Below are 12516 nucleotides of genomic sequence, written 5' to 3' on the forward strand. Positions count from 1 at the left end.
ACCTACCCAAACAATCAGGGTCAGTTCAAGTCCCTCCTCTTCCCATGAGGTCTTCCTCAGAATCTTCAACCTAGGATTGAATCTCTCACTAAACTTCGGAGTACCCACCGTAGAAAACTCAACTGCTCAACTTTATACTTCTGTTATATGTTGTCATAATTTGAATTCATCTACAACAAAGTACACTTCAACATAAGAGATCTCATTTTATAAATCTCTTATTTCTCCTCAGCACTCTCCAAAAAGGTAGGCCTTGTATGGAACCAGAAATGCACACACAAGTTGCTGATGAGATATTTGCATAATGAAGGCACTGCCAATAATTCGGTAAAGTCAAACATCGAACCCTAATTCATCTGTTTCTTAGATTCTCATTATCAGGTTTTCTAAATGCAGGAAACCTGCATTTAGAATACTTACACAATATTTCTCTATGCTGCACACTACACTATATATAGTTACCAAGTAATTTAGACAAGTAAGTGATTATCAATTAAATAAAACATTAACAGAACTCAGAGAACAAGAACCACATCCTCAGTCCCTTTGGTATTCCTCCCAGCCCAGTCTTGGTACAAGGCAAGCACTTACAGGTATTGGTAAATAAACTTGCATCTACTAATAAACCTAATCTCCTAATGCCAAACCTGGGGTAATCAAGTTACTAAAGTAGTCTAGTGCCTGAACAATCCTTTACGTAGCTGACATTTAATGAGCCTAATTCAGAGAAATTTATAAACTAGGATCCTATACTCAGATACCAAACCCTGAAAATATAAAATAAGCAGGCTGAGAATAAACTATGTCAAATGATGCTAATATTAGTTTTATAATATAGTTTCTCAACGTGTCACCAAAACAAAGTCTACCACTGCCACTTACCATGTACAAAGCATTATGTTAGGAGCCTTGTGCCAGCCACTGTGGGGACAGAAGAATGAGACCTCTACCCCAAGAAGCCAAAAATCTAGTAAAGAATATGTAAACAACAAATTGCATAAGACAGACTGTGAATGCCATAAATGAAACAAATATAGTGTTTTAGAAAAGAGTAGAGGGAAGAGTAAAAAGTTTATACAGAAGTAACTGGAGGACAGTGTACATATAGTGTTAAAGAGATGTAAAATGTGAAGGGGTATCAAACTCGGGTGTGCTGAAGTTTCTTGGGTTTGTTCAGAGAGGAACGAGCAGCTCAACCTGACTACATGCAGCCAAGGTGCAAAACAGGATTACCAAATACTAGGGCCACAGCAGAAGTTGTAGCATTTTCATGTATTGGCTACTTACAATGCAACTACAAACACTTGTTTTTCAAACATTTTAAAAAGGGGGTCGGGAGGCCCTTTACATGATCTCCATGAACCTGCTCTCTAAGGACACAAAACTGCTTAAATTACAACTCAACAGTGAATTTCGGACGAGCTACCTGTAAAAACTCACTCTGGGTTTCCAGGGCGTCAAACAATTACCAGTAGGACTTCAAAAATGAGTTAATTTGACCTTAAGCAGATAGCACAAGGTACACATCTGTTTATTCAGAATGCTGCCCACAGGTAGAATGAGTAAGAGTTTTGAAGTCAGGATAGAACTAACTCATTGGTTATGACAACCAACAAGTTGATTAAAATACACACTGAAATGCTGTAATTTCAAGTCTTGAAGACTTGTTGATAGACATTTCAGTTTATAAAGAGCCTTCAAAATCCTGTATGAGTAATAACATCACATTTATAAAAGTAAATAAAAAGCAAAGAGAATAAACTAAAATGATGTAGAAAATGCAATCTTATAGTTAATAAATATGCACACTGCATCAAAACATATTGAGGTCCTCAATGTAGCATTTTAAATTATCAGCTATTTTATGTAAATAATGGACAATTAAAGAATATGAAATGGCTTGCCCTAATTTTTTAATTATGTATGATAAAAACTTAGTCTCTAAAATATATATTCAGTAGATTAAAAAGAAAACTCCCCAAAACATTTTAGCATTAACAAGCCAAAATGTTTATCAAGACAAATAGGACACTAAATCATTACAAAATACTTTACTTACAGTATCACTTTATTCTCACAACGCTTATTCCTTCAATAATGATTTAAACAATTATTATGGGTCATGAACTTCAAGGAATTCATAATCAGCTACAGAATACTATTGTATACACAAATACTTTCAAGTAGAATAACTACACAATATAATGTAAGTATGTTCTGGGTACAAGGGTGTTACCAACTGAGGGGATGGATGGTCAATGCTGCAATGAACCAGGGAAGAAAGGGCCCTGTGTTTCAATCCATCTTTGTACCCTAATTTCCTAAATGCAGTGTTTAGCATGTAAATGACAATTAACTCTAGGTTAGGTGGCAATAAACCACATTTTTCAGATTAGGCACTTGAAACTCACAAAGATTATTTGTCTAAGAACACCAAGATAGAAAAGGCACTGCCAGAACTCGAATCCAAGTCTTTTACCTTCACATCAGATACTCACTTGAACTGTGTTCACTAACGAAAGAACAGAGTAGCAGGTAGCTTTTTTATTCTAAGCCACTAAAATGACGTTTTAATTCAAGTATACCCATAAAACTGACTATGACCAACAGCTTCTGCACACTCAGAAGAAACCAGGTAAGTCTGAGTAACAGACAAGTTCCTTTTATTTCTGGCCAATCCAGTTTAATGAAACTACAAAACCCACAACCAAAATCTAATAGGCCTCAGAGATAAACTGAGCCACTATGGGGATTACAGAAACAACTTCTTTTGCCAATAACCTGAAACTATCAATAAATTATGATATTAGATTTAATTAAAGAACTGCATTTTTAATTAAATTTATTGGGGGTAGTATCAGTTAATAACATCATCTAAGTTGCAGGTGTACAAGGAAACTGCATTTTTAAAAATCCAGGACATTAGCCAAGTTAAAATTTTACTTAAATAAAAATCAAGAGACTGATTCAGCAGCAAGCACTTAATATGCAGAGTAAACTAGCAGACAAGACATTGTAAAGAACAATTGCTAGGGGTTTCGTTTATACCTTCAAGAAATCTGTAACATCTATTTGAACTATACATAAGCACTACAAAAAATACACAAACATAAAGCTATTATGTGTTAAGAACACCAGGCTTATATAACAATCTACAAATTATATTATATAATACCCACCAAATTCTTATTCCATATCCCAAGATATGAAAAGGCTATGATCACTAAACCAAACAGCACCCTGAGGAACGAACCTGTTGGGTCCAAGATCCTTTCCAAGCAGGAAGACCGGCTGCATAGTATGGAAGACCTGGCTAACATTATTGGTTTAGAGTGAAAAGGTCAATAGTTATTATTTCCAAACAGGTGAATGCACCTTCATGCTAAACACACTGGTATTAAATTATGCCCCCAAGAAGCCTAAAGTCCAGTCATGAAAGCAAAGCAACACATGTCAACAAATTTAGCACTTTTTTCTCTAACAACTAGGACTATAATCCCAAAATGAAACATATCTATACAACCAAGAAATAAAAGAAAAAGTTTTAAGGAAATGATTTGAAGGGCCGAGTTGAAATGAACTTAAAGTGATTTAAATAAGGGAAAAGGGCAAGTCAGACTAGCAGTACCAAGAACTGGAGTGAAGACAAGAAGCAACAAGCAGGTTACTTTTTCAATTTGAGTCCATCAAATTACCTCGGCAAACAGGGAAAAATAAAAGGGCAGTTGTTACCACATTTGCTCAAAAAGATCCCCACCCACCCACATAAAATTAAAACAAAAATAGAAAACCTTAGATTCTATTAAAAAATTTAAATGCCTGATATTAGAAACTGTTTCATAAGACCCACATACCAAAAATAGGTACATATTTTTCAATTAAAAAATGTAAAAAAAAAACCCAGCATTGGCAAGGATGAAGAGAAACGGGAAGCCTAGTGCACTGATGGTAGGAAGGCAGACTGATGCAGCCACTGTGGAAGGAAAGCAGTATGGAGATTCCTCAAAAAATTAAAAATGGATCTGCCTTATGAACCAGAGACTCCACTTCTGGGAATGTATCCGAAAAAACCCCAAACACTAATTCAAAAGAATATATGTACCCCTATGTTCATTGCAGCATTATTTACAATTGCCAAGATGTGAAGGCAACCCAAGTGCCCATCAACAAATGAGTGGATGAACAGCTGTGGTACATTTGGCCTTGGGCGGGGCAGGGGGGGTGGATCTTACCTTTTGCAACAGCATGAACTGACCTGGAGAGTATTATGCTAAGTGAAATAAGCCAGTCAGAGAAAGACAAGTATTGTATCGTACGAATGTGGAATCTAATGAACAAAATAAACTAACAAAATAGAAAGACTCAAAGATACAGAGAACTGACAGCTGTCAGACTTGAGGGGATATGGGGGGGCTGAGTGAAAATGTGAAGAGATTAAGCAAAACAATTAACTCATAGACAAAAATAATAATGTAAAGAAATTTGTTTAAAACTTCTCTAAAAAGGATTAACAAATGTATTCAGTAGGCTGTATGGTGAAAAATTATCTAGCAAGGTGATGAAAAATAAAAATAATTTTAACAGAAATTGGGCCCAAGTTCCCCTACCAATTTAGCAGCAATTTCAATAATTATAAAGAACTATAACTTATCTTCAAACTACCATTACTCTCCCCAATCACCACTAATGATAAGAAACTACTATCTTTTATTAGTGAATTCAAAATAACTAATATAATTTTCTCAATCTAGTATCTTACACTTCTTTAGCAGTTTGTAGTTTTTCAGAGCCATTATATTCACTGGATCTCACAACCACCCAGGGAGGTAATGCAGTGATTATCCATTCCCATTTTACAGATAAAATAACTGGAGACCTGATCAGGTGAGTGAATAGCTCAAGAGGCATTACTGGGAGGGTATAAGTTCCTAAGCCAGTTTGTGTCTCTTTGCTAGGATGATGTCTTTAAAATAAGAACACAAAACCTTATATAGATAATATAAATTAAGTAAACTTAAAAGTTAAAACGGACAAGTAAACATTACTTCAAATTTATTTTGCCAGAAATCACTGATTTTACCCTGGCCTAGTATTCCCTTCATTTTTAAAATATAATTATTTTAGTTTAGCACCTTCTGGGACTCCAACTGCCAAAAGTGTTCTGCAACTTTTAGAGAATGCAAAACTAAAACAAAAAGTCTGTTCATGAACACTAAATAGTAAATGCCAGCTGAGCAGACTGAAAAGCCACTCAAACCCCTGAAAAACTGGGGAGCAAATGGAAAAAATTATAATCTTAATTACATTTCTTCAATTCTAATGGCTATTGGCACATTCATAGAAAGGCAGTTGTGGACAAGGCCCACAAACCCCGATCATGTTAATGTGCTCTCTTAAGCTTAAAATAAATGAAATAAAAACTCTCTAAACAACTTCATAAAGATGATACAAAAGCCACACTAATTCAACATTCGTGGGGCTAAACACAAGGACTTTCAAAAGAATTAGAAATTGTTTAAAATTCACACTTAATATTAAGTTCTTTGCATGGTGTAAATATGAATATAAGCCTCATTAACACCCTTTGCAATTTATTGTCTCTAAACCTCTGCTAATTCCACTCCTCAAGCCTCACTAGGCCTTCTCCAACCTCTCACCCCGTGTAAATGCGACACACACAGGCCTCATATATAGGCCTCTTGCCTTTTTCTCTAACAACTAGGACCTTTGTTCTGAGACTCGATTTTTCGCCCCACTCAATAGCTCTTTCAACTTTCTACCCCGTTATATTTTTGTTTTGTTTTTAGAGAGGAGATTCTGAGCCTCAACTTTCCGGGTCTTTAAAAAATGAAATGCCAAAAATATCTAGAGAGACTGGAAAGGACTGGAAAGTTACACAAACAACTAAAGGGCCTACAAATCGGAGTCAAGCCCGGGGTTCGGGTTATTTGGCAGCCCAGGCAACATCGGGGAACGTCGACTAGGAAGGGAGAAAGCAGGAGAGCAGCTGGAAGTCCACTCGGGACCGATTTCCCTGTGCCATTAAACGTCCCGCCCACCCCCACGCACACATCAACGTTTTACACATTAAGAGTCCCTCCACCAATTAACTTAACGAAGCAATTAAACTATACCCACGGCCAGACACGCTGCTGAAGCTAAACCTCCCCTCAGACAAGCCGCCTTCTCAGAAACGAATCTAAGGGTTCAGGAGCAGCCCCTTCCGTTCTCTTCTCACCACGCTAAGGTGACCGACTCCCTCCCGTGCCTCAGCAAGAGTTTCAATGTCTTTAGTTAGTTTCCCCCAATGTGCGCATTTTAAAAACCTTCATTAATTTCTCCCTCTAAAAATTTAGCCTTCCTGTTATTCTGAGGAAGGGAGCGACATGGAGGACAGGATTTGAGATTTTACAACCTTCTCCCCTGTAACTTGTCTCTGAACTAGAAACCCACTCACTGTGAAGAGCGGAGAAGAGAGGGTGAACTGAATGGACAAACGTTATAATAGGTTTTATGTAATCCACATATAAATAAATTAATCGCCTGACTCGCTTTGAATGCTAGTAACGGCTGGAGTGACAATTGGTCCACCACCACCCCCAAGTCCTGGACCCCCTCCCCCCAATTCCCATGCTGAACTATTGAGAAAGATGCTCCGATCCTCTCGGCCAAGTTTCTCGGCCTCTTTTCATGCCCCCCTCCCCCCCGCATGCCCAAGCCCGTCTCGTCGTTATCCCCCTCAGCTTCAACTTCCCACGACTAAAACAACTGCCAAGCGCGGACCCCGTCTCCGCCCTCGCCCGCCCGCCCGCAACCGTCCCGCTTGGCAAGAAACCCCTTACTGCGGTCTAAAGTCACTCCGGCCTCTACCTCCTCTGACCCCCGTTTCCCACAACTGTTGTCACTGGAGCTGCTCCCTAGTTTCCATTTCCGGGCCGTCCCAGGCCCTGGAGCCTCCCCTCTCCCGGTTTCCGGGCCCCCATCCCATTTCCGGGGAACCCTTGCCGTCTTCACACTCCCCACCTGCACTTCCGGCCCCCCACTTTCTCTCTTCCTAGACGCCCTCCAAGCTCCAAAGCCCACTTCCGGCCCCCCCACCCCCTCTGAGCTCCCTAACACCCGCACGCCTCACCCCGGCTCCGAGAACGGCCCTCCTCATGGCGGAGGACAGAAGGGGGCACCCACCGACCGCCCCCCTCAGCTCCCGCACGGTCCGGGTCCCTCCAGCCGCGGTCTCCTTGCCCGTCAACCCCCTGCCCGGTCCTTCCGCAGTCCCGCCGCCGGCGACGGGAGAAGGCCGAGCGGGGGCCGAACCGCGGCGCTGACACAACTGGGCTTCCTGGGACTTTCTGTTCGAGCTCCTCCCCCCCAACCCCGTAACCCCCCCAATCTCAACACATCACCCTCCCCCCAGGCCTGGCCCCACCGCTCGCAACTGCGCCTCAGTTACCTAGTTTGGCCCCAAAGTCTCCGGTCCGGACTCGGTGGCGCGGCAATAACTTCCACTCGCTCCCCCCACCCCCCGACGGTGGCGGCGGTGGTGGCGGCGGCTCCTCGGGTCCCTTCAATTATCAGCTGTGCCGCAGCACCGCGGCCGGCGTGCGCCTCCGTCCGCGCCGCCTCCCTCCTCGCTATTCCAACACCCTCTGGGAACTACTTTTCCCCTCGGCTGCGCAGACGGGCTAGTCCGCGGGACAGGCCCCGCTGCCTACTCGCAGCCCATCACATCGCCCCTCCCTCTCCCAACGCCCGAATAGACTTCCCCAGCGGCCGGCAATCTCCTCCCGATCCCTTCGAGGGACCAGGAAGGGGAATATGAAGCTTCACTTGATATCCCTCCGCCGGGGTCACCCCCCGCCCCTCCGTGGTAGCAGGAACTAATTCCCCTTCGGGTCACGGGAGACCTGAGACAGAAATTTCACGGAGCAGAGTTCCCTCAGACCCTTGGGAAAGGAGACATCACCCCAAGTTAGAAACCCCCTGTTAGCTCAAAAGCGGGGTTCGATTTAAACTAGGGCTTTGGCCTCATGACCCCAATCAATCCCCGCCCCTTCCTGGTTGTCTTAGCGACGACGGTGGCGTCCCAAGATGGCGTCGTGGCTGCCGGAGACTCTGTTCGAAATTGTAGGACAAGGCCCATCGCCGAGCAAAGACTATTACCAGTTATTGGTCACCCAATCCCAGGCAAGTGCGAGCCGCGGTTTACCCTACTACCCGCCCGCCCTGGTGGATTCCCGATCGCTAGGCCGAGAGTGACTGGGGCCCGCCGGAAGCGGCCGGTCCCAGCTCCGGGCCGGCAGATTTTCCTCGTCACCTCGGCCTCCTCCTGTCCGCCTGGCGGCCCTCCTGTCCCTTCCCAACCCCAGACCGGCTCGACCCAGGCGAGCTTTCTTTGCCCATCTCACCGCACCCCCCCCCCCCACAACGCCGCCCTCTCCCTTCCTGCCCCCTGGGTTTCCTACCCGTAGAGTTCCCTCGGCACGAAGAGAAAAAACAGGCGTCCCGGGCTTGCGTGCAGCCTCACCTCAGCGTGGGGAGGAGGAAAAGAAAGACTCAGCCAAGTGTCCCGAGGAGGAGCCGGGAGGGGAGGGGGAGAGGGGACGACCTCTTTCCCAGGATAGATTTTAAAAACCTGGGGGATTTTAAAAACCTCATCGTGGTCTTTACGTGGACCACGGCCACATCATAACTTCCTTATTTCTAGTAGGAACTAATCGTCGAGAGCTTTGCCCGTACCTTTTGGGAGCCCTGCTATCCCATTGAAAGTGTTGAGGGGGGTGGTACGGAAATGTTTCAGCTGCTCTGCGCGTCAGCCCCACCCATAATGACATCTGCTGCACAACAATAAGACCGAGGATAATGTTATTGCTGGAGTAAGGTACCCATCGGCCTGTTTTTATGACAACTTTAGTTGTTGAAGGTGGGCTTGTGGATGATTTATTGTGCCCATAAAATGATGGGCTTGAACTGGGCCTCCACTCGGAACACGTTTGTGATTCCTGACCGAGCTTAAGCCTGTCACCGAGATAATTATTCATTCACTTTGCACTTTAATAGATGGTATTCCTATAAAATGAAACTTAGAACTTTGTATGTATTTGTTTTGGTGCAGGTAGTGAATATTTCATCATTTTTTTCCATGAATGGTTTTTGTAGTTTCAAAAGACCTTTTAAAATAGAAATAATACATATTTTGTTTTTAAATCTAAACTTTATAAATATTACATGTGTAATGTTAATATTACCATGTGATGATCTGTCGAACTTATTTTTAATCAGATTTTTTCAGGAATTTTTACACATTTAATTGGAATTTCTTAGTTGTTTAATTTTTTGTACAGTTTTTAGGAATGACTTTATCATTTGCTTTAAGATGTATGATCATGATAATTCTTCACTTTCTATCTTGAATGATTGAAACCATTAATACCCTATTTCTACTGTATTTTTTATTTTTATCTACCTCAGTTAAGAATGTTCTAATTTTTATTTTATAGTTTTTTTCCATAAGGTGTTTTAAAAACATTTTTTGAGCACTACTTTTTCTTGAGGGTCTGGTGTTACAAGTGTACTATATTCTAGTGTAAGCCTCAGCAAGTTGAATACTTGCTTACCTTTTTGTTTTAATTACCGTAGGAGTGCTCCTGGCATTAGTTTTCCTCAAGAATGCTTCTGTTGTTGATGTTGTTCAGACTTTGCTCTGTAGTCTGACTTGGGCACAGGCCTCTCTTTACTCTTTTATGAAATCTGCCCCACCCCCAAGTATTCTTAATTTTTTCTTTCTTCTTTTTTTGTTTTTTTGCTACGGATCAAAAACTCTTCTTTATTTTAGGCCCTATTCTTTCCAGAGATGATCCGTTTTCTTTTTTAAGCAGACTAAATATATTTACTACAGTTCTACCAGTGAGAGTTAATCTCAAATCCTATTAATTCATTCTCTTTTTTAAAGTAAAATTTGTTGTAAAAAATAGTAAGCCAAAAAATAGTCTTTTCAGTCATCTATCTTGAGAATATGCTATTTTCTAACCACAAGGTATTTTTTCTAAGTCTCAACACAGGAAACCAAACATCCAGTAAGAGCTGGTCTGACATAAATAAGTACTAAAAGACTAGAATTAGAATGTGTTTTATAAGATGGATTTTTTTCTGGAATAACTGTCTAAAACTTATTCTTGTACACTTTCTGCCTTTATTCCCCCAAATGTTGTGTATTATCCAAAATATGCCCCAGGTTTAGATAGATTTTCACTCTGATTCCCTTTTGTATACTTTTTTACTGCTTTTACTTTTATTGGCTTTAAAACCAAATAACAGCACATATGACATGGATTTGAAGGCAGATATCTTTCTCTTAATTAGGGCCATTCTACAATTGACAAAGTCCAGAATATAAATTGTTGTGCATAAATATTTCCTTTGCCATCTTACTTATACAGTGTCATTAAAAAATGTTTTAGGCTTACAGAGGCATTCCCAATTAACAACTTGATGCCATGTTTTTGTTGGGTTTTGTTTTGTTTTGTTTGAAAAAGGGACTTACGGAATACAGCTTGGGGTCAATGTAGTTTAATGCTCAAATCTGATCTTTATAATGATGATGAAAGGCTTAGAAAAATCAGTACACTACTTCTAAATCAAAGATCCAATTATTCTTACTATAGATTTAGTGCGTAGTCTTATTTAGGCCAGGGATATATTTTACGCTTAGCTTCTAAGAAAGTCATAAGTTGTGTTCCTGAATGAGGATCCTTTCCTTAATTTTTATCAGCAACTTGGCATTCACTATCGGGGTGCAAAATATAAGAAGATTCTTGGCCTCAAAGAATTTGTCATTCTTTCAACAAATATGTATTGAACACCTCCTATAAGTCAGGTACTGTTTTAGATGTTGAGAAACATCAGTGAACCAAAGTCCCTCTCATGAAGCATGTTAATATAGTGAGAAGAATATAGTTGAGTCATTTGATTTATATAAACACTTAAATAACACTTACATGGTTTAACTTTTGTGGCTTTTTTTTAAGTCCAAGAGAAAATTGCCAAGTTAGTGAATAGCACAGACATTTTAAAATCTGTGAGTCCAGAGGAAGCAAAAAACACTTTAGAATGAGAGGTCCAGGAGGATATGTTACAAGTATTGTGTTCTTGAAAGTCTGTCGTCTTCGTGCTCTCAAAATGAAAGTGTGGTCAGAATTGGTGGCTCAGGTTTAACGTGACAGACACTGGAAAGCTGCTAGAACCCATATGCTAAGGAGGTGAGAATTGGCAGACACGGCCTCCTGCAGCTAATAACCTAGGTGGTTGTCCCAGGAGCGTCATCCTGTTCCATGGGAAAGAAGAATTGGGTGGTACATTAGTCTTCTTTTCCCTATCTTTGTAAATCCTACTCAAAACTCTAAAAACACACCTGAAGCTACTATCTCCTGAAAAAAAAAAATCCAAAAGCTCACTTCCCGAAAAATGGCAAATATTTTTGACATGCTTTAGAGTTGTAACGCTGTGACAAACTGAGATTGTCTGCCAGCCTGTGACACAAACTGTTATCTCCGTGACTCCTGAAAAAGGGATGAAAGAAAACCAGACCTGGTGACGTTTGTTTGACAGACTTTGCAACAAAGAATTATGCCAGTGCTGTTTCAAGCTACAAACCAATTTTAAAGATTTAAAATTTAAGTACAGTCTAATGAAAATGTTAATACAGGCACCTGTTGACCCAGGAAATTCATACCTAGGATTTCATATCCAAAATGCTTTCACCATGCACAAGATATGTGAGCAGGAATATTCTCTAAATTAAAATAATTGTAAAAACATCTTTTCTATAGAAAACTATGCAAACTTTTAAACACTGTGCAACCTTTTAAAAATGATGTGATAGACCAAATAAAATCTTAACCGAGAACAGCAAATTGCTGGCTTAAACATCGTATGATCCCATTTAAAAAACAACTACAGTTTTGTTTTAAATAAATGTTGGAGGGAAAGCTGAAGTGATTCGCTCTTAAGGATTGCTTTCACTTTCTGCATTACCTATTTCTGAAAGATTGAATTTTTCTAGAGTGAGCATTTATTTTTATAATCAGAGAAAAGCAATAAAGATTCAAAATGGTTAACTCTTACTCAGAGAAGTTGCCCTACTCTGTGCACCAGCTTCTACCAGTTTCGCCAGCACCACCTCCCACATTAAATGGTAGGCAGCATTGATTAATGACTGTTGCCACCAAAGATCCTGCTGTTTTCTTTGGGGGTGGGGGTGGGGCATCATGTAAATATACAAATTTAGAAGGGTATAAAATGGATCATAATGGTTACTTGGGAAATTTTAAGGAGATGTTAGTCTCTAGAAACTTCTGATCTTATGTTTTTGCATTTGTTTTTGTTTTTAATGTAGATAATCATTATTTTTGAGAAACTAAAGGATTACCCTCTCTTGCCTCCTTGGGGGTGAGATTGTACTAATGAGCTTACAAAAAGATGTGTGGAGGGTAAAACAAGGCAAAGGTGGTGCACTGAATA

General features: G+C 40.7%; 3 protein-coding genes across 24 annotated transcripts in view; 2 read left to right on the forward strand and 1 right to left on the reverse strand.

Annotated features, from left to right (window-relative positions):
• Positions 1-8746, reverse strand: part of TRIP12 (thyroid hormone receptor interactor 12) — a 134245-nt gene extending 125499 nt beyond the window's left edge. For 13 of the 22 annotated variants that reach the window (XM_024563820.3, XM_024563821.3, XM_024563819.3 and 10 more), the window contains exon 1: positions 7451-7724. The gene's annotated coding sequence lies outside the window, so the exon portion shown is untranslated. Of the gene's footprint in view, positions 1-6842; positions 7353-7450; positions 7725-8462 lie in introns of those variants that run through there. The other 9 variants (XM_053919159.1, XM_053919157.1, XM_053919156.1 and 6 more) reach the window with 4 other exon arrangements.
• LOC139440757 (uncharacterized) lies at positions 2600-7819 on the forward strand. Its single transcript, XM_071220780.1, has 3 exons — positions 2600-2635; positions 5808-5943; positions 6777-7819. The coding sequence occupies exons 1-3, from the start codon at positions 2600-2602 to the stop codon at positions 7817-7819; spliced, it is 1215 nt and encodes a 404-aa protein (XP_071076881.1).
• Positions 7892-12516, forward strand: part of FBXO36 (F-box protein 36) — a 72001-nt gene continuing 67376 nt past the window's right edge. The window contains exon 1 of the mRNA XM_024563822.4: positions 7892-8184. Coding sequence (XP_024419590.1) covers positions 8089-8184 — 96 coding nt within the window. The 5' untranslated portion in view covers positions 7892-8088. The remainder of the gene's footprint in view (positions 8185-12516) is intronic.

The sequence above is a fragment of the Desmodus rotundus genome, chromosome 2 (assembly GCF_022682495.2).
Source record: "Desmodus rotundus isolate HL8 chromosome 2, HLdesRot8A.1, whole genome shotgun sequence".
Classification (NCBI taxonomy): Eukaryota; Metazoa; Chordata; class Mammalia; order Chiroptera; family Phyllostomidae; genus Desmodus; species Desmodus rotundus.

Coding starts and splice junctions, on each gene's coding strand:
- LOC139440757 (XM_071220780.1), top strand. CDS start 2,600: ATGACCAACAGCTTCTGCACACTCAGAAGAAACCAG. Junction 2,636..5,807: donor GCACACTCAGAAGAAACCAG/GTAAGTCTGAGT, acceptor TTTTGTTTTTAG/AGAGGAGATTCTGAGCCTCA. Junction 5,944..6,776: donor GAGTCAAGCCCGGGGTTCGG/GTTATTTGGCAG, acceptor ACAACTGCCAAG/CGCGGACCCCGTCTCCGCCC.